Genomic DNA, 18,854 nt, shown 5'->3' with positions numbered 1-18,854 from the left:
TGACTTCTTGCATCGACGTCAGAGGTGCATCGTAGAGCACAGTTCAAGGAGGGGATACTTTGGCGTTCATTCGGAGTTTTTCCTGTCGAGCATTTCATGGCTGGGGATTTGTCTTCTTACGTTTCTGTATAAGTATTGCTGGGACTTCCAGCGACATATTTGCGCCGGACGGCGAATAGGCGGCAATCATAGACTATTACTTCTTCTTCACTGATTTACAATGTTCTATTCGATGCTTACGCGAATGAAGTTCAGCGATTGAATTCTGAACGACGATTGATTGTCGACCGAAGCCGAAGCGTCATGGATGTTGCAGCTCGGACCGTTCGGTGCTTTTGCATGAGGTCATCTCGAGCTTGAGCTCCACAAACTACCTCACGCCTCCACTGAAGCTCTTCACACCACAATTCCACACCATAACCACACTGTCCCAAAATGGTGCTTCAAGATATAGAAAACCAAGCTCTAGACAGCTTCACCGACAACCCCAACCCCTCCGATAACGACCCCTATGCCTCCCCTTCCTCCCCTACCCTCGCAAACGGCGAGCGCTTCGACGCCTCCAACATGCCACGCCCAATCCCGCTCGTTGGCCCCTTGATCGGCTTCTCCGAGCGCGCGCTCCGCTTCAAAGCCGACACCACCTTGAAATTCGCCGAGAAGAAACTCGGCCGCACGCTGCACCCCGAGGAAGCACAAGCGCTCGCCTTCCACATCTACAAGCTCGAGAAATCCAAAAGCTATTATTCAGCAGGCGGCGCCGCAGGTGGCGTGTACAGGTGGTATGCCACGATGAACACGTACCAGTACCCGTTCTACAAGCCCAAGATTGAGAGCATCGATCCGAATAAATTTGGCCCGATTAAAGGGCCTGCTGCGAATCTGGCGCGGCAGACGTGGAGGTTTGGATTGTATGCGTTGGTGGCTGGGCAGATGGGGAACATTATTGGGCAGTTGATTGCCCAGCCGATTGCGGCGTACGAGACGAGTGTGGATCCCAAGTTGGAGGAGTTTGGGAGGGAGATCAAGGCTGCGAGTGGGAGGGATGAGAAGGCGAATAACGAACGTGGAAGGATGATTGAGGAGAGGAGGAAGGAGTTTGAGGCTAGAAGACGGCAGGAGGGGACTGGGGGGATGACGCCGCCGCATGGTGGTAGGGGGGAGAGAAGACAAGCACCTCCAATCGCGGGTGACGATGATGATATGAGTCCGACGGCTGGGAATGAGGCGTGGGGATCTTCGAACTCGTCTGGTTCGTGGGGCGACTTTGCGAATGAGGAACAGCCGCGACCACAGCCCGAGCGGCAATCCGTCGATGTACGAGCGCGTCGACTGCCTCCTTACCAGTCCACTCAGCCCTCGCCAACATCCTCATCGTCCCCCTTCGACGACGACACCTCCCCGACAGGCGGCCTCTTCCAATCCGAAACTACATCCCAAACTGCCCAACAACCCGCCTCGCGCCCCGGTGAGTCCTCATGGGACCGCTTGCGTCGCGGTGCAGGCAATGCCTCTCCCCAAGGCGCATCCCAGGCCGACCGCATTCAACGCTTTGCCACCTCCCGACAGAGTAGTAGTGGTGCGGAGGAATCTACAGTCGGCGACAACTTCACATTCGTGAAAGGCAAGGATGCCCGGGATGCGGAAAGGGAGAAAGCGCAGCGAGAGTTCGACGAGAGGCTTGAAAGAGAGAGGAGGGGCGGTGATTTTAATGAGGGAAGTGGGAAGAGGTGGTAGATGGGTAAAGAAGGGAATATGATGAAATTACAGAGTTTGACATCGTGTCTACAATGTACACGCTATGGATTGATTGTTGCTGATATGCGGCATAACTAAGAGTAGAAGGTTCGATGATCGTGTTGTAAGTGCAAAAGGGAAAGGGTTGTGTTTGTGTTGTCTACTGAAGATAGCAGTACCTGACCTCGTGTGGTACACAGATCCTGGTCGCGGACATGCAGACCCAGACTTGGGCAATTTTCCGTTCAACTCCTTCACAGACATTCAACATCAGCATGAGAAAGTTATGTTGTAACTCGCGTCGGGTTCTCCGTTTGGTCGGGTATGATGCTGCCAGTAAGTGAGGTCGCCTGGGAGCTTGTGTCCGGTTGGCTTAGACTGGTGTGCTATGCGAACAACGGGAAGGTACAATGAAATTGAGCGCGCTGCACTCCTATCAAGGCGGTGCAGATGCAGTTGCTACCTTGCGCGGAAAGGAGAAAGCAGCAACGAATAGCGACACACACTTCTGAAAGATAGAGCAACCTTCACCTCGAGTTCTGTTAGGGAGCCAGTGAAAGACAATAGGAAGGACCTCGCTTCGAATGCCGTTCCAGCCACTCAACCTTGTGCCGCGAGGCCGACAGCCCGCTGACTTGAATGCAGTGAGGCCAGATACGATTGGAGAGATGCAGACGGATGACGTACAAGAGGTGGACTCTGAGACATCGCTCTTGTCTATACTTAATTTGTGGACGGAAAATGTTACGCTCGCCAAATCGATCGTGCAGGACCTGCAGGTCTCGATATACGAGTTCAACCCGTTCATGAGACTCCCGGATGAGCTACGAAAGACGATATTCGAGTACGTCCTCACAAGTGGGAAGCCGATACTGCCTCACCTCTGCGATGAGGAGGGACAAGACGAGCAGCCGAAATTTCACGACGACAACGCTACCGGCCATGGTTCTGTTTTTATGTTGACGAGCCTAACGCGTGTCAGCAAGAAGCTCAGGAAGGAGAGTCTACCTGTTTTCTACTCGACAAACACGTTTGCGGTGGGACCAGACACTTTGACCTATTTTGCCTATCTCGAAAGTGTCGAACGACTCAACTGGGTTCTTCATGTCAACCTCGCCATTGCCGTCCAACCCGAAAAGTACGCTGCGTGGGTATTGCGTTGTGTGAACCAGTTCGATGAAGAAGTCGAAAGCCACGAACGGAACGGCCTCGTATCGGTGAGGAATGCACGTCCGAAAATGCGCCTTTGGGATGATTTTACACCCGCGATCTCCACGGAAGCGGATACAGATGCAGATGGCAGCGACAAGTTGAGAAGGAAGCCACTGACTGCTTTGGACTTGACGCTTCATCCGCGCTACCTCTTTGGTGGATTTAGTGACCTGAGCCTGGCTATCCTTCTTCGAACGCTGAGCACCGCACTACCACCAGAATCGAAGCTCAAGAGTCGGATCGTGCTGCCAGTGTCGAACGCTAGCGTCTTCGGCATTGACTCCGGCTTGAGGTGGTTCTCGGCTGTGGTGAAGGGGTTGGGTATGGAACTTCGGTTTGTCGTACGCCCTGACACCGAGACTCTTGATAATCGGATGGTCATGCTTGAGTGGGACCGAAAGTTTCAAGGCCAGAATATCGTCACTATGGCCGGACCGGAAGATGAGCCTGACGAGGAGGTTATGAAACGTGCCTTGGAGATGTTCCCTGGGTTGGAGGCGATGCGGCGACCGAGGCTAAGTTGCTACTACCGGAGATCATGCCACTCGCCGTCGATTACGTGGTACGACATGGAGACAATGGGTGGTGGTCGAGGGTGAGTGAAATGAAACTGAACGAAGAGGAGCGGGGAAAGGAAAGAGACTAGAAGAAATCAGAACAAAAGAGGTGTTTTGCTTTGTTTGTTTGGGCTCGAGCTTTAAGGAAGGAGCGAGGCTTGCAGCGGTCAGACTTGGAAGGCAGTGAGTGATGAGCAGCAGCTGATGACCAAAACGTCAGACCGCATTGCAAGGGAAAGAGCATTAAGATGGGCACCGGAGCACAAGGCTTGCTCAGATGGACTGGATTTGGCTCCCCTTTCATCATTGCTTATGCATAGCACAGGAGTTATGGGGCTGCTCTTTCAGCAGATTGATTGCTTTATATAGGCCAATCTAGTCCTATACACACACACTACAGACCAGTCCTCCTGGCCTAAGACCTCGCTCCACCATATCATCTCATCAAAGTATTATACAAATATACGTACAGAGTGGGGAAGTGAAGTGTGTCATCATGCCGAACGCTGCGCGCTCATCCAACCCCACTTCCATGACCCTGAAAGAGAAGGTGCGTCTCGTACGGGCGAGACATCCATAATAAGACAGAGTGGTGGAACACATCGGGCGAAACCATTTAGACGCCAGAGAATGCCGGAGCGAAACCGCGGAACCGCCAACGCGCGTGGGATAATGCAACAAACATGTGGTAGTACAAATTGTAAAGAGAAACAACGGGGCTGAGCGAGTCGATCAGTAGTAATCCCTGGCGCTCTTCTGGAGTTCGATCAATCTCCAACCTCTTGTCTCGGGGTTATTGACGTCTTCTGGTATCCTGGTCACACCAATGGCGTAGGTGACTTGCTGGACCTTGTCGTCCATTCCGGATGCGAGTTCACCAGACTTTGCGTTCCTGTAGACATGCACCTCCTGCGTGCGAGCTGTGAGAATGAAGACGGGGATCTCGCCAGGCTCGAGCAGCTTAGCATTCAAGACATCGACGCCACGGATATCGACGATCTTGCCGTCGGACTTGAGACCAGCGGTCTTGTACTGCTGCATCAGCGCTGCGTAGACAGAGTATTGTGCCGCAGAAAGCCACTGCTTCAAAACCTCGATGTCGCCCTTGACGTACGCGTCCAGGACTTCGGGAAGGATGTATTCGCGCATTTCGGTGAGGAATGGCTCCATTTGGAAGTTGGGATCCATCTCGCGGAACTTCTTGATAACCATGGCGGTCTCGTTCTCGGCGAAGAAACCGGTGATGCGGTCGGTGATACTACGGGCGGTCGAGATGATGGCGTTGTCGGACTCGCCGTATGTCTGCTTCATGCTGAAGAAGCCTTGAGCGATCTTGGAGTTGTCCTTCCAGTCTCTCCAGACCTCCTTGTACTTCGCATCCTTGTGCAGGGTAACGTTCGTGCCGGCACTGTCATCTTTGTCAGTACAGATTCGCACGTCTTTGCGGCAGTACTCACTCTGGGTCCTCCTCCATGGGTCCGGTGGGCCTTCCACCAGTTCGCTGGAGCTCGTTAAGTTCACGCAGCTCCCTTCGCTTCCTGCGCTCCTCTTTCTCGACCCAGCCTCCATAGCGCGAGGAGCTGCCATCATCGATGGTCTCCTTTACAGCCTGGAAAGCCTTCGTCTGGCGCACTGGTCGCGTAGCGTAGTCGAGACCAGTACCAGTGACTCTAGCAGCAGCGCGCACTCCCTTAACAGGCATCGTGTCCCATGTCCATGCAGCACCCTGACCAACAGCTGATGCTGTGGCCTTCAAGGCGGCTGCAGTCTTTGTCTTTGCAGCCTCTGAGGCCTCTCTTGCCTTCTGAACGCGAGGGTCATTTGTGAAGTCGTGGACAGTGCCAGACAGCTGCTTTGTACCCTCGTTCCAGTCTTTCGAAGCCTGGAACTCCTGCTGGAGAGTCTCTGTGAAGACTTGCCACGGGGTCTTGTCACCGTGTGGTGGCGGCGGGGGTTTGTCGTCGTCCTTCTTCTTCTTTTCTTGCTCGCCCTCTTTCTGCTCGCCAGACTCTTCCTCGCCCTCCTTCTTCTCCTTAGCCTGTTCTTCGTTGAACTGCTCCTCTGCAGTCTTCTTTGGCTCAGCTTCAGACTCAGCAGTCTGCTCCTTCACAGGTTTCTGCTTCTGAGCCTGCTGGTAGAGCGCAGACTGCGAAGAGAACTGGCGTGCGTGTGCGGCGGCGGCGCGGAAGAGGACGTCCTGGGGCAAAAAGTTGCTGCGCAGGAATTGGAGTGGTGATGCATCAAACGACTGTGTCGCTGATGACCGCGATGCCAGTGGCGCTGTCGATAACCGCCTGTATGCAACTGTGCGCCCGTATGTACTCGGTTGTATGCTGCCTCGCGCCCTGGCGGCGAGTGTGGTTGCGGTGTGCGGCCTCATCCTGGGCGGCAGATGTGTATGAAATGTGATGACAGAGGCCGAGATGGATCCTGACCAAGTGATGTCAGGTCAAAGTACGGGCGGCGGAGGACGAGAGAGATGTGGAGTTGTCATGCAGCGTCCTCAGATATTTCGAACGCAGAACTTGGCCAAAGCGTTTCCGAGGTCGCGCATCGAACCCGGGAGAAGAAGTTTAGTTTGGCCTCGACCATCACCAGCTGCAATTGTCGGCCCCCTGCAAGCAGCACACCCAGCATGGCCGCCAACACCAGAACAGGCCTGCGTGCCTTCCGTTCATTGACTTCGACAGTCTGCGCATCGTGTCGGCGGCCCTTCTCCCAGACAGCGCGCGCCCTTGCCGGCCCTCGAGATGCAGACAGGCCGGAGCAGACGATGGACTCGCTCTTGTCCAACGTCGAGGGCAACTTCCTGCGCGCCGACCCCAACTACTACCAGAACCTGATCCCCGGCCAGGACATTAAAATGGACAATCTCGCCATCAAGGACTGGGAAGAGGACGACAGGCACAAGCTCAACATCTACGCAACCAAGCACAACACGCACATCACACTCGCAAAACCAAACCGCGATTCGCTCATCTCGGTATCCTGCGGCAACATTGGCTTCAGGAAGGCCGGACGAGGGTCGTACGATGCAGGATATCAGTTGGCGGCCTTCGTCATGAGCAGAATTAAGGACAAGGGTCTGCTGCCACAGATTCAGAAGCTGGAGCTTGTCTACCGAGGATTCGGTGCAGGGAGAGAGGCGGTCACCAAAGCTATTCTGGGCTCAGAAGGAAAGCAGATCAGGCCGCTGATTGTCAAGCTGTCCGACTCGACAAGACTGAAGTTTGGAGGTGTCAGGAGCAAGAAGCCCAGGAGACTGGGTTAGAGTGGTTCAAGAGGCGCGTTAGGAAGATGGTGGATGAGGTGGAAATATCAAAAAGGGTCACATGTACAGTATGGCATCATCAGGAGTATGGGAAAGATTGTACACCAGCAGTGTGCAGGCATGTACGACTAGGACGAGTCATATCAAATTCTTTGGGAGGGGCGCTCTTTCCGCTGCCGGTATCTTATGGCCACTGCTATCGGTTTCTTTGAGGTTGACCAGCCGGGGGCCATGATCTGCGGGCGCAGGCCGAGGATTCCCTCTTGGGCCTCCTTGCTCACCTCGACTACTACTGCCAGAACCGCGCGCTTCCTGCCGCTCTGCCTCCTCTGAAGCATTACGATACCGTCCTTGGTGCTCGCCGTGCCGTAACATAGACGTTCTTTCGTCGAAGTCCTCGTCAAGAAGCTCTCCATCCGCAGTATCATAATCCGGTGGCGCAATCCATTCCCGTGGCACAACGCATGGGAGAGCTACGCCTATGCTGGCGGCGCGGTTGATCCAGCCCGGCGCAGGCCGCCCAGTGAGCTTCTCGCAGAGGTAGGACGTGAAGTGGTTGCAGTTCTTGGTGAGGAGGTTGTAGGAGGTCCCTTGGAATTCCTCAGAAGCCTGGTCACGTTAGCGATGATCCCAAGTACAACCTAACTCCATACCTGATGTATGATGGCATCTAGCTCTTCCGCTGGCCGGAACGAGAAGCCATGGAGTATCGACTGCTTGAGCGTTCCACCCGGGGGTTCTTGCGCCGGCTTCGTCCAGTATACGCCGGTCAGGCCTCGCCGGTCATGGCCCCCGTATGCGTATTCCCTATCGCCGATGACCACACCTGAATGTAGCAGAGAGCTGCCTATAGCCCACAGCACAGTGGAGACCTTGCCCGGCGGCAGCAGATCGTAGACATTGATGACGACCTCGGTCCGCTGTAGCGAGAGTGTGCTGCGGTGGTTCTGGCCTGAGGTCTTGCGCGCTGGTTTGGGGCGAGTGGAGGAGGACATGTTGCGCGGGTACAGATAAGATGTGGTGTAACTGGGGGTATATGCGCAGCGCCGGCTATGTCGAGCAGGGTATCTTGAGCGCCGAAGGACTACAGGCGCAGGTCTGTCATAGAGATAGCACTATAGTAGGAAGACAGGTTACGGTAGGAAAGCCGGGACCAGCCCTTCGGTAAAGGTAGTCGATGTGGAGAGTGAAGGATCACCCAGCACACGACACCACCACCCCCGTCTGCGTCACTCTCCAACACCAAACGTGCATGCTCCAGGCTCGGCTGGTCCTTGCCGTTCTGGGCGCAAACAGCAAAACCAGACTTGGCGCCTGCAGCTCAGAATGCGGCCGTGCACCGCTTGATAAAATTCGGTTACGCGCGCTGCAAAGCATTTTTGAGTCCACCACCCACAAGCAAGGAACCAGAGGAGAGGAGGCTACAAAGCTCTCTCCGCCCCTCATTACATACACCATACCCCCCACCACTTCTCTTCCCTTTCTTTTCTCTTCTTTGATACCCACTGTTTACCGGCCGGCCGCAAGTACTGCCCGCCAATTTTCCTCCCCATTCCTCTCTGCTCCCTCACCACACAAATTTTTCATCCTCTCTGCTTGCACCCGCACCTACGCGAGTGCACCCAAGAAAAAGAAGATGCCTCCCAAGAAAGCCGTCAAGGAGGAGAAGCTCCTGCTCGGCAGGCCTGGCAACAGTCTAAAGAGCGGTATCGTGAGTGAGAGCCCTGTCCCGCTGTCAACGTCATCTCACATGTTAACAGTAAACGCCAGGTCGGCCTTGCCAACGTTGGTAAATCCACTCTCTTCCAGGCCATTACCAAGTGCTCGCTTGGTAACCCTGCCAACTTCCCCTATGCCACCATCGACCCTGAGGAGGCTCGCGTTATCGTCCCCGACGACCGCTTCGATGACCTATGCAAGATGTATAACCCCAAGTCCAGGGTGCCCGCTGACTTGACCGTCTACGATATCGCCGGTCTGACTCGCGGTGCCTCGACGGGTGCGGGTCTTGGTAATGCCTTCCTGTCGCACATTCGCGCTGTCGATGCTATTTTCCAGGTCGTCCGCTGCTTCGACGATGCCGAGATTATTCACGTTGAGGGTGATGTCGACCCAATCCGTGACTTGGACATCATCAGCGAGGAGCTCCGTCTCAAGGACATCGAGTTCGTAGAGAAGGCCCTCGAGAACCTCGTCAAGCAGACAAGACGTGGTGGCCAGTCCCTGGAGATGAAGAAGCTCAAGGAGGAGCAGGCTACCGTCGAGAAGATCCTCGCCATGCTGAAGGATGGCAAGGATGTCCGCAAGGGCGATTGGGGCCCAAAGGAGGTACGTACATTCCACTCCACCGCCGTTTTCCCTCCCCGTCACAAGATGACAAAGAGCGATTGCTCTATAATCCCAGCTCTTTGATGTTCCCGTAACGCCGGAACGTTCTGAAAAGAAGTCCTTATCTGATCGACATACGTCCACTTCTCTGTACATGGAAAGCATCTTGTTGGGCGTTCGCTGACCATGACATTAGGTCGAGGTTATCAACCCTCTCTTCCTCCTTTCGGCCAAGCCTGTTGTCTACCTCGTCAACTTGAGCGAGAAGGACTACATCCGCCAGAAGAACAAGCACCTCCCCAAGATTGCCGAGTGGGTCAAGACAAACGCTACTGGCGACCCAGTCATTCCCATCTCTGTGCAGTTCGAGGAGCGTCTGGCTGCCATGTCCGATGAGGAGGCCGCTGAGGAATGCAAGAACCTCGGTACCAAGTCGGCACTTCCCAAGGTCGTCGTTACCATGCGCAAGGCTCTCAACCTTGGCAGCTTCTTCACAACCGGTGCCGACGAAGTCAGGCAATGGACACTGCGCAACGGTACCAAGGCACCAAAGGCTGCTGGTGTGATCCACGGTGACTTCGAAAAGACCTTCATCCAGGCTATCGTCTACAACTACTCCACCCTCAAGGAGTTTGGTGACGAAGCTAGTGTCAAGGCTCAGGGCAAGATCATGACCAAGGGCAAGGACTACGTCGTCGAAGACGGCGACATTGTGCTCTTCAAGGCTGGTGCTGCCAAGTCGTAGAGAGGCTTTGCGCTGTGTGTTTTGGATGAGGAGGCGTCTCGGGTATGGACATGGACAATACCCCTAGTTATGCGTCACATGAAAAGCGGAGCATCTGCGACCCGAATGAATGAAGAAATGCCTACATCTACTTTGAAACAACATCTGCCTTGTGAAGCCTTGCTCTGGCCTACAGCTATTTAGATATACAGGGATATACAGGGAAGATCTATCCATCTATCTCGCCCTCTTCCTCTCCGGCGCCAGCATCCAACTATTCCCACAAACACAATGCTTCGCAATCCCCATCAACCAACTCAAATGATGCGGCGTATACCCCACCTGATTCACCGTGACATCCTCCATATAACTCCCACACCTCACACACCTCCTAAGCTGCTTCCTCTTTCGCCCTTCCTCCCCACCATTCGCACTCAGCGTGCTATCACTCCGACTCCACCCCGTCTGCGTCGCGCTCGTCACAGGATGTTCTTGCGTGCCAGCCCCTCTTATGATCATCTTTTGGCACACGTCAACTACGTGCGTGTCGTGCCATTCTTCTGCGCGACGAGACTCTTGGAACCCGAGCCAGGTGGTGTCGAAGAACATCAGTCGCCCCGCATCCAACTTATCCGCCAGACAGCCGCCGGGAATCTCGCCATTCCACAGCTGCTCTGTGAGCAGCCGCTTCGCGAGCGGGAGGTATATCTCCGGCAACTTCCCCATCAGCAAGTCGCGCTCCATACTATTCCTCGCAGCGTCGCTGGAACCGGCTTTCTTGTACGCCGCCCGCGTGGCTTCGTGTGTTTCGGAGACCAGCCGCTCGAACCAACGCCAGTCGAACGGGATCTCGGACAAGGCGGCGGCGAGCGGGGCGTATAGTTTGCGCACTTCGGGGGACTGGACGGGGGCGCTGGGGTTTGTAAAGTTCTCTGCCGACCGTTTTACCCAGGCCAATGGCTGCGACCAGAGTTTCATCATGTGTCGTGGGAAGGCGGAGAGCAGGAGCAGGACCGCGGGATTGTTTTGTTCTGCGAAAACTTGGGCGAGCTTGATCGCGGTGAGGTCGGAAGGTGGGATGTCGAGGAGGGAGCGTCCCAAAGTGAAGAGCGAGTCCATGGTGTATGCAATGAAGTGCATTATCCACCGACATATGCCTATGAACTGCGGAACTACCTCCGGGCGCAGGAGGGTCTTGTCGATGTGTCCGTGCATGCGCGTTATGCTCGTCAGGATCTGGGTGACGTATTTGATGTTGAGGATTATCCAGGCCATTTTGCTGCTCAGGTCGCGCTCGACGGGCGATTTGAGACCCAGGAGGTGGATTGCGGAGAGCGTTTTGACGAAGACGGGTGAACGCCCGAGAAGCATCAGGTAGTTGTTGTTCATGTCGTCGATGCCGCAGTCGATGTTTACTTGCAGGGCTTCGAAGAGGAGGGTCGCGAAGTCACTCTTGCGCTTGTCAGAGAGCGGACCCATGACGCTGAAGATGTCGTCGCTGGAGAAGTATTGGTTGGCTGAGGATGCGGATTGCAGCATGATGGCTGCGAGAGCGGCGGAGCTGCGCGGGTCGTCGTCGGAGATGGAGAGTGTACCGCGTTGGTATTCGAGGGAGCGGAGCTTGATGATGGAGTCTTGCTGCATGCAAGCTGATATGCAGTAGTTTGGTGAGAGGGCCATGTGGAGGGATGGTTCGCCGTGTGGAAAGGCATAGCCGGCCTGTAAAAGGGATGTTACGGTGTCTGTGTTGCCATCGTTGACGAGAATCTCCATGGTCGACCGCTTTCGGAACTCAATCGTGCCGTCGCTGTAATGGAAGGCCAGAAGCATGTGGTACCAGACAGGTATGCATGACAGTACAACTGCGTGCGTGGGAAAGTCCGTGGCTCGCTTGAGCTGGAAGATGGTTCGTGCTGTGACAGAGCCGATTGCTTTCTTCTTGGAGGTGACTTGGTCAAGGCTTGAATGTAGCCGGTTCTGCTGTAGCTGATTCACCTCCCACTTGACAATCACACTGTGTGGAGTCTCCTGTGGTTGCAGATGGTCCACAGAAACTAGAGTCGGCGGTCTACAGTAGATGGCTTGGATCGTGGGTAGCAAACCATCACTCAGATCAGGCGTGACTGGCAGGAAGCTGAGATGTGTAAGTTGCGCGGGTGCTGTGCCTCTCGCTTCAGCGCCATTGTCGAGACCGTCCGTGATCATATTGACAGGCCCGCAGTTTTCTTCGATAGCAAGCAACGAAATTTGCAGGCCAGGTTTGTCGAAGTGCCCAGCGTTCTGGCTGTGCTTCTCCTGCGGCACCTGCCAGGCGGTTTCGATGCGGTACAGATGCAGTCGTCGCTTTACATTGTATGCCGCCATCAACAAGCTGTCATCTGTCCGAAGTTAGTAATTACATGATAAGTTTAAAACGAAGAAAAGTACCGTTGTTAGATGCGAAAGCCGCGTGTGTAAAAGAGTCCTGCGTGGAGATCATGGGTCCCAGCTGAGTGGATGATTCTTGCCAAGTGTTGTCGTTCTGTTGAAATCGCAGAGTAAGCTCGCCATGCCTCTTGAGATAGATGAGAGAGGCTTTGCTAGGAATGGGGTGGTGTGCATCATGAAACATGTGAGAACGGATGTTCCATTTCCACTTCTCCCCTTCTCTTTCGGCCGACCATGCAATGTGGTTCTGTATATGAGTCAGTAAGAATCAGAGTCAGTGTGGAGGTTGTTCTACCTTCTGCTCGTACGGGTATATCGCCAGCCAATGTAGGCCCACTACTCCGTCTGCCTCAGCTTCTGGATGTGCCAGCTCAGTCTTGACGTATGGCATCCTGTCTAGAGCCATGGTGCAAGAGAAGTTCAGCACACGACCTGCAACATCAACGACTACAAGGTCGTTTCCTAGATGACTCCAGGACAGGTGGATAAACGAAAAGTGTTCACGGCCATGTGGGACTTTCAAGGCTACATCTTTCCCGAGATCCCATTTCCCAGTTTCGATGTCTCGAGAGAAGACTTTGAGGTGTACTGCAGCACCATCTGGGGTGATGTAGGCCACGCAGCCGTTCTTGGACCATGCAATCTTTCTGTGAACAGTCATGAGCATGGTCACTTCACAGCTTGTGTCTTGTATACTCACTGGCAACACCCGTTAGCACCAAGTTCATCGACTCTCCTAGCAAGGCCCTTCACGGGCGGCACTGCGGTAATGTTCTGGAGGGTAGCATGCTCCGAGTCGCCGAAGAGATCATCTACATCCATGCTGTAGTTGGGATCCATCTCCACGGGAATGCGCGCCAACCTAGCGGGCGGCTGCGATGTGCTGCGAGAAGCGAAGGGGTGGAGGAGAAGACAAACGATGCCTCGACTCCAAATCAGCAAAGCAATAACTTGGTGACGATAGAAATCGACGGGTATCACGCAAAGAACATAGGAATCGTATCAAGGCTGCGATTGGGTGAAGGCCGAGTCCTGGAGCTGGAGTTTAACTCGACATGGATGGGACCAAGCTAGGGCCCGTAAGCGAAACGCGATAGTGGGTCGCAGCCTCGTCGACTCGGTGACTTGCATCACGAAGCTCTTGCGAACTCCACACGCCATGCCTCATGCTTCACAACACCATCGCTCACAGTTCTTCGCCTCAGAGAACGTGTGCGATGACACAAAAAAAACGAGGAGCAGCTCCACTCCGCTGTGATAACGAATCATAGCAATTGTAGATTGGTCCAGCTGGCACCACCGTGCGCTGTTGGCTGAAGCGGGCAATGACGAAGTCAGCTGCCGTTTCAATGGCTCTTGAATGCGCAGCGGAATGGAGTCTCAAGTGAGAAATCGCAGTTCGAGATGAAATATGCTTGTGGACATGCTCGAACTCGAACTCGAACTCGAACTCGCACCGTGAACTCCTCTGCTCTCGGCCGTGACTCTCTGCAAGCTGCAATCGGCCGTCCGACTAGCGTACCCGTCTTGATCAGTTTGTTTTGGTTCTTGGATCGTGCTCAAGTGCTGTTCGAGGACTTGGCATGTTCAGAGTCTCCCGGCGTTCCTGTCTTCGTTCATCGCAACACGACCTCCAACCACCCCCATTTCCTCGCCAACCGCAGGCTCCACTGCGACAGCGCGTCTGCGCGCACCTCTCCTATATTTTTCGCGCTATCCGAAACAATCACTATGATTTAGTGTCGCTCTCCGACTTTGCAGCCCTGCACGACCGGCACCTCCCCCCACGCTCAGCGGTGACGGCAGCGATCTACCTCGCTTTGAGCGCTTCCACACATCCACCCGCAGCACCACGATTCCCTCGGGGTTTCGACTTATTGTAGAGCTGTTGTTGTTACATGCGCAACTCTGTCGCTGCTGTTGTCGTGTGTGTCGCATAGATCTGCAGCGTTTGCCGCGATATCCCTGAGCTGAGGCGCACCACGTTGTTCATCACAGCTCTCTCTGCACGTCACTCCAACCGTCGCTTTCAAACGCGTTCACCACCTTCACGCCTGCCCTAAATAAACACAACGCCTTCCCCTTCACAATGGCGCCTTCCATGTTCAACTTCAACGGCGGGCCAAGCTCGCCGCTGACTGATCCGCCGTCCGACTGCGAGTCTGACCTTACAGAACTCACACGGTCCCCTTCACCACCCCCCGAATTCCACGCACGATCGTTGCCCTCACCTTCTTCCTCGCGACGTTCTTCGGCCAAGACGACCCCCGCACCTGAAGACATGCCTTCCCCGCCCCCAAGCAACGATGAGGACCCGCGCCCGGCCAAGAGGAGGAAGCTCACGCCCACAACAGATGCCAATGGGCGCACAACAGAATACCTAGACCTGACGCAAGACATCACCAACGAGGACAGGCCGCAGTTGCAGCGCCTGCTGAACGTACTGCACAAGAAGCGCAAGATCGTAGTCATCGCTGGCGCCGGTATTTCGGTATCTGCAGGCATTCCTGACTTCCGATCTGCGACTGGCTTGTTCAACTCACTCAAGAAGGAGCATGGACTCAAGTCATCCGGCAAGGACCTTTTTGACGCGTCTGTTTACCAGGACAACGATTCCACTGCTACATTTCACGCCATGGTGCGCAGTCTGTCGACAGAGACCAAGAGCGCACAACCCACGCCATTTCACCATTTGATCGCGACACTGGCGCAAGAGGGTCGCCTGATGCGACTTTACACCCAGAATGTCGACGGCATCGATACTTCGTTGCCTCCTCTCAGAACTGAGGCGCCTTTGCCAAAGAGAGCACCTTGGCCCAAGACTGTCCAGGTGCACGGAGGCCTTGATCACATGGTGTGCTCAAAATGCCACAAGCTATACCCTTTTGATGCTGCGCTATTCGACGGGCCCACCGCGCCGCCGTGTCCAAGCTGTGTAGAGACGGACATGGTTCGTCAAGCTGCAGACAAGCGAACCCACGGAATTGGATGTCTGCGTCCTCGCATGGTCCTTTATAACGAGCAGAACCCCGACGATGAAGCAATTGGCTCCTGTGCCGCTACCGACCTTCGTATGCGACCGGATGCGGTCATTGTGGCTGGTACCACACTAAAGGTCCCCGGAATCCGCCGCATCGCCCGCGAGATGTGCAACACCGTGCGCGACAGGAAAGATGGCGTTGCCATATGGATCAACAACGATCCCGAACCTCTGGGCGTCGATCTGAAGAACGCATGGGATTTGGTAGTCACGGGTCCTTGTGATGAGGTCGCTCGACACGCGGCTATGCGAAAATGGGACGACCCCATGGAGTTCAAGGAGATCACTGACGAGGAGCTGTCTAAGGCAAAGGAGTCTAACAGAATCGAGGTGGTCGTTGGCACCCCCAAGAAGCCTGGTGTTTTCCGAAATGCAGGCCAGCTAACACCTGGTCAAAGTCCTCGCATGTTACCCAAGAACGCTGTCAAGCAGGAGCCAGGCACGCCATCAAAGAAGCGTACGAAGCGGAAATCGGGTGCACAGATGGATCTCCTCGGCAACATGGCAACGAAAGGAGCCGCGAAGAAGACGCAGGCACAGGTGAAGAAGGCCACAGCTGTGAAGAGCAAGGCCAAGAAGGATACGAAGAAGGAGACGCCCGCAATCAACAACGTGTTCAAAGCCACAAAAGCAATTACAAAACCTGCGGGCAAATCAGCGAAGAAGCTGCAAGACGCGCCAATTCAGTTTGCTCCTTCTACAAGGTTTAAGGCACGGCCAGCTCCAGTCAAGAAGGCCAGCGACACCATCACAGTAACGAAACGCGAGACTCCTTCGACACCGAGAGGCTCTCGAGTCACCAGGTTTAAGCAAGAGCTGGTGATGCAGCCATTGTCGGAAGCGGACCGTCGCAACAATCACTCACCAGTGCGTCCGGAAGTGGAGATGTTCACGCCCGTGAAAGACCGCACGCCTAGTGAGCAGATTCACGAAGAGCTTGCTCGCTCATTTCCTGTCTCTTCTTACACTAACTCTCGTCCTAGTTCGTCTAGCTCGCAGAGGGACGAGATCGTAAGGCCAGACTCGGTGCCAAATAGTATGGGCAACCTGCTCTGTTGAACCACTGCATTTCACGGCGTTTCTGGATTCGGCGTTTTTCTTAGCGAGTCTCTGGATGTAGGAGACGGTTGCATACGAGGCGCTCTTCTTATCGATGGCATGGGTAGTCGAGTGTATGAGTAGGGGATTATCATGAGGCATTGATCTTTCAGCTTCTTATAGGTGCATGATACCCAGGTATGTGCCCTGGTCAGATTAGAGCAGGGCTTTTTGGAAGATAGTTGTTGGTGTATGTAGACACAGGATAGTCTTCCTGCAGCCATGGTGGCTTAGGCCTCTTTGCATGGCAAATGATACTCATTGTTTCCAATCTTACTATCTCACAGTGGCTCTTCCAGTGATGGCAGTGCGTTCGTGCACGGTTGCACGGAGTAAAGTTGACGCTTTGCTCTGTCATTAACACAGACATAATGTGGGAGTATACCACTGTTCATGGCTGGAACTCCCGAGTCACGCTGATTCGAATACAAACTTTTCGCCAACATAAGGTGTACAGGCATGGAAATTACTGTCTCGCTACACCGTTATGAATATATATCACGTTGAACTGCGATGTCTTCTTATTAGCTGGTTTAAGGTCTTGCGAGCGACTTCCGATATGCTACTTGCACTTGCTTTCCTTGTGGCCGCGGCTCTTGTCGTTGACCGCACCTTCTACCATCAGCCCTCAGGCTTCAATAACACTTCCTCATCCGCTGATCTTGACGTCCTCCTTCCACTACACGCCAACCCCAAGAACTGCACTTCACTCGTCCAGGATCTTAATGTTCTCAAGCCGAATAAATAGCACCTCGCCACGAGAGCCCTCGTCTTCAACTCCAATGACATCGCGCCTGATAGTGTCTGGACCAGATACATCAAAAAGGGTGAATTCTATCAGGGTTTCATGGAGTCAACCGACAGGTTGGCTGGCAAGGGCTTACGCAACAATTGGACGCCGCCATCAGCGGAGAGCATATGGCAAGGCGATCTAGTCAGTAAGTTCCCCCTCCAGACATTGTTGAGCAAGCAGTCAGGGAGCCCCGCGTGCGAGGCACTACTCGATAATCGGGTTCGCACTGTTTCGAGTTTTCCTTTTTAAGCCAACCGGAGATATTTACTGAAATGTCTGCGGATGAGCTCGCAACCTGGGGCTGGACTGACAGCGAATACTCGAATGCTATCCACTGCAATTTTCATAAACCTGTCAGCATTTTTTTAACAAGAACAAGATTGAGGGAACCTTTCAGAGATGCACCTGCATCCACCGCCAGCACCGGCTGGCCCCAATGTGTGCTTTTCCGTGGAACACAACAAGGAGCTGGACTCAGTCGAAGACAATCTGTCACGGTTAGGGTGCTCCTGCCTGTTGAACTTCACCTGCCATAAGAGTGACTGCCACATTACACTAGCGTTGTTTATAGCTACTCACCTATACATATTGTTCGTAGCTTCACCCAATACAACCTCAGTACAACCATCGACTACTTCCCTTTGCGTACAGTTCACTGAACTCCGACACAATCTTAGCAACTACATGTTCGTGTTCGACGCTCCAATCTCAGAACAAAAGTATACAGTTGCTAGTCAGAAGTATACAGTAAGTGATCGTGCCAATCCTGGAACTTCCACGTTTGCTGACATCCTCGCAGCAAACAGGCGGACACTACCAATTTCGCTTCAACAAGAAAGGTGGAGGTATGTCGCCTCACTCCGCACAGCACTAGGGAAAGCTGAACCCAGCTGACATCGCCAAAAAGCTATCTTCGCCCAATATCTCAAGAAACCCGCTGTAGCAGCAGCGAGTCATTGGGCCCGAATTCCCGCAGAAAACGAGCTGCCGCAACTCCACCGCGCTTCCGATATCAACTGGGGGTACTGGGTCCTCAGCACTTCAGTACTATCTTGTCAACCATGTTCAGACTGTGAAGACCTTACCGCTAACTGCCCGAATTGTTCGAGGCGCTGGCGCCCAACAGCTGACATTCTGGTCAAGCCGTATCATTCTCTGGTCAGGCGATGATGAATTCAACGCAATCCTTGGTACGTTGATACATCCTACACTCCGAACACCTCAACTGATCAAGGCTACAGGATCACCATGGGTGCGACTATCGCTCACTTCTTTGATCCAGCACAAAGCCGTTCTTGGTGACAGGCATGCCATGCAAATCCATCTTTCCTGATACAATCGCCAGCCTGGATCCGATCCTCAGCCGCAGACCCTCTTCTGGCTCGGAGACGTCGACCCTGACGAGATCAATGATGATGACAAGGAGATGGGAGATGATTTCAACAAGCGAGGCCAAGCGGACAGAATACAGAACAGTCAAGGGAAGAACGTCGTCCGGATCCACAAGGTCAGCGTCAAGGTATCGGAAAGCGACTGGAAGATCTGAACACTGGGAGAAGAGGTGGATGAGTAAACCGTGGAGTAACACATTGGAGCACATCGAGAGGACCAATACGTCCACGAACCCGAATCCAATGTCTTAGAGAGACTTATAGACGAGGGATAGG

At 54.1% G+C, this 18,854-nt stretch overlaps 8 protein-coding genes across 8 annotated transcripts; 5 read left to right on the top strand and 3 right to left on the bottom strand.

The window, feature by feature from the left end:
• Nucleotides 1-435: 435 nt before the first annotated feature.
• On the top strand, nucleotides 436-1,737 carry BU25DRAFT_331677 (uncharacterized protein; the record flags this gene model as incomplete). The annotated part of the gene is made up of 1 exon (XM_033702411.1): nucleotides 436-1,737. The coding sequence occupies one exon, from the start codon at nucleotides 436-438 to the stop codon at nucleotides 1,735-1,737; it is 1,302 nt and encodes a 433-aa protein (XP_033566396.1).
• A 584-nt stretch (nucleotides 1,738-2,321) lies between these two features.
• Nucleotides 2,322-3,548, top strand: BU25DRAFT_454562 (uncharacterized protein; the record flags this gene model as incomplete). The annotated part of the gene is made up of 1 exon (XM_033709878.1): nucleotides 2,322-3,548. The coding sequence occupies one exon, from the start codon at nucleotides 2,322-2,324 to the stop codon at nucleotides 3,546-3,548; it is 1,227 nt and encodes a 408-aa protein (XP_033566395.1).
• Nucleotides 3,549-3,852: 304 nt separating this feature from the next.
• BU25DRAFT_383948 (TIM44 subunit of mitochondria import inner membrane translocase) lies at nucleotides 3,853-5,990 on the bottom strand. The gene is made up of 2 exons (XM_033704306.1): nucleotides 4,964-5,990; nucleotides 3,853-4,914 (listed from the first exon to the last, which is right to left on the bottom strand). The coding sequence occupies exons 1-2, from the start codon at nucleotides 5,884-5,886 to the stop codon at nucleotides 4,239-4,241; spliced, it is 1,599 nt and encodes a 532-aa protein (XP_033566394.1). The 5' UTR covers nucleotides 5,887-5,990; the 3' UTR covers nucleotides 3,853-4,238.
• Nucleotides 5,991-6,099: 109 nt separating this feature from the next.
• Nucleotides 6,100-7,129, top strand: BU25DRAFT_406734 (mitochondrial ribosomal protein-like protein subunit S18). Its single transcript, XM_033705359.1, has one exon. The coding sequence runs from the start codon at nucleotides 6,142-6,144 to the stop codon at nucleotides 6,775-6,777; it is 636 nt and encodes a 211-aa protein (XP_033566393.1). The 5' UTR covers nucleotides 6,100-6,141; the 3' UTR covers nucleotides 6,778-7,129.
• Nucleotides 6,870-8,014, bottom strand: BU25DRAFT_406733 (DUF862-domain-containing protein). The gene is made up of 2 exons (XM_033705358.1): nucleotides 7,431-8,014; nucleotides 6,870-7,386 (listed from the first exon to the last, which is right to left on the bottom strand). Exons 1-2 carry the CDS (start codon nucleotides 7,770-7,772, stop codon nucleotides 6,916-6,918), a joined length of 813 nt encoding a protein of 270 aa, XP_033566392.1. The 5' UTR covers nucleotides 7,773-8,014; the 3' UTR covers nucleotides 6,870-6,915.
• Nucleotides 8,015-8,413: 399 nt separating this feature from the next.
• On the top strand, nucleotides 8,414-9,850 carry BU25DRAFT_330892 (GTP-binding protein-like protein YchF; the record flags this gene model as incomplete). Its single annotated transcript, XM_033702377.1, has 3 exons — nucleotides 8,414-8,488; nucleotides 8,548-9,105; nucleotides 9,302-9,850. The coding sequence occupies 3 exons, from the start codon at nucleotides 8,414-8,416 to the stop codon at nucleotides 9,848-9,850; spliced, it is 1,182 nt and encodes a 393-aa protein (XP_033566391.1).
• Nucleotides 9,851-10,066: 216 nt separating this feature from the next.
• On the bottom strand, nucleotides 10,067-13,258 carry BU25DRAFT_383934 (uncharacterized protein; the record flags this gene model as incomplete). The annotated part of the gene is made up of 4 exons (XM_033704305.1): nucleotides 12,957-13,258; nucleotides 12,552-12,903; nucleotides 12,257-12,503; nucleotides 10,067-12,207 (listed from the first exon to the last, which is right to left on the bottom strand). The coding sequence occupies exons 1-4, from the start codon at nucleotides 13,094-13,096 to the stop codon at nucleotides 10,067-10,069; spliced, it is 2,880 nt and encodes a 959-aa protein (XP_033566390.1). The 5' UTR covers nucleotides 13,097-13,258.
• Nucleotides 13,259-14,345: 1,087 nt separating this feature from the next.
• On the top strand, nucleotides 14,346-18,733 carry BU25DRAFT_454556 (DHS-like NAD/FAD-binding domain-containing protein; the record flags this gene model as incomplete). The annotated part of the gene is made up of 6 exons (XM_033709877.1): nucleotides 14,346-16,307; nucleotides 17,987-18,032; nucleotides 18,095-18,209; nucleotides 18,331-18,377; nucleotides 18,429-18,439; nucleotides 18,533-18,733. 6 exons carry the CDS (start codon nucleotides 14,346-14,348, stop codon nucleotides 18,731-18,733), a joined length of 2,382 nt encoding a protein of 793 aa, XP_033566389.1.
• Nucleotides 18,734-18,854: the final 121 nt, after the last annotated feature.

Source organism: Macroventuria anomochaeta (genome assembly GCF_010093625.1).
Source record: "Macroventuria anomochaeta strain CBS 525.71 unplaced genomic scaffold BU25scaffold_3, whole genome shotgun sequence".
Taxonomy (NCBI): domain Eukaryota; kingdom Fungi; phylum Ascomycota; class Dothideomycetes; order Pleosporales; family Didymellaceae; genus Macroventuria; species Macroventuria anomochaeta.
The sequence above is the reverse complement of the archived record's forward strand: the minus strand, read 5'-3'. Positions and strand labels throughout refer to the sequence as shown.

Coding starts and splice junctions, on each gene's coding strand:
- BU25DRAFT_383948 (XM_033704306.1), bottom strand. CDS start 5,886: ATGAGGCCGCACACCGCAACCACACTCGCCGCCAGGGCGCGAGGCAGC. Junction 4,915..4,963: donor CCCATGGAGGAGGACCCAGA/GTGAGTACTGCC, acceptor CAAAGATGACAG/TGCCGGCACGAACGTTACCC.
- BU25DRAFT_406734 (XM_033705359.1), top strand. CDS start 6,142: ATGGCCGCCAACACCAGAACAGGCCTGCGTGCCTTCCGTTCATTGACT.
- BU25DRAFT_406733 (XM_033705358.1), bottom strand. CDS start 7,772: ATGTCCTCCTCCACTCGCCCCAAACCAGCGCGCAAGACCTCAGGCCAG. Junction 7,387..7,430: donor TAGATGCCATCATACATCAG/GTATGGAGTTAG, acceptor TAACGTGACCAG/GCTTCTGAGGAATTCCAAGG.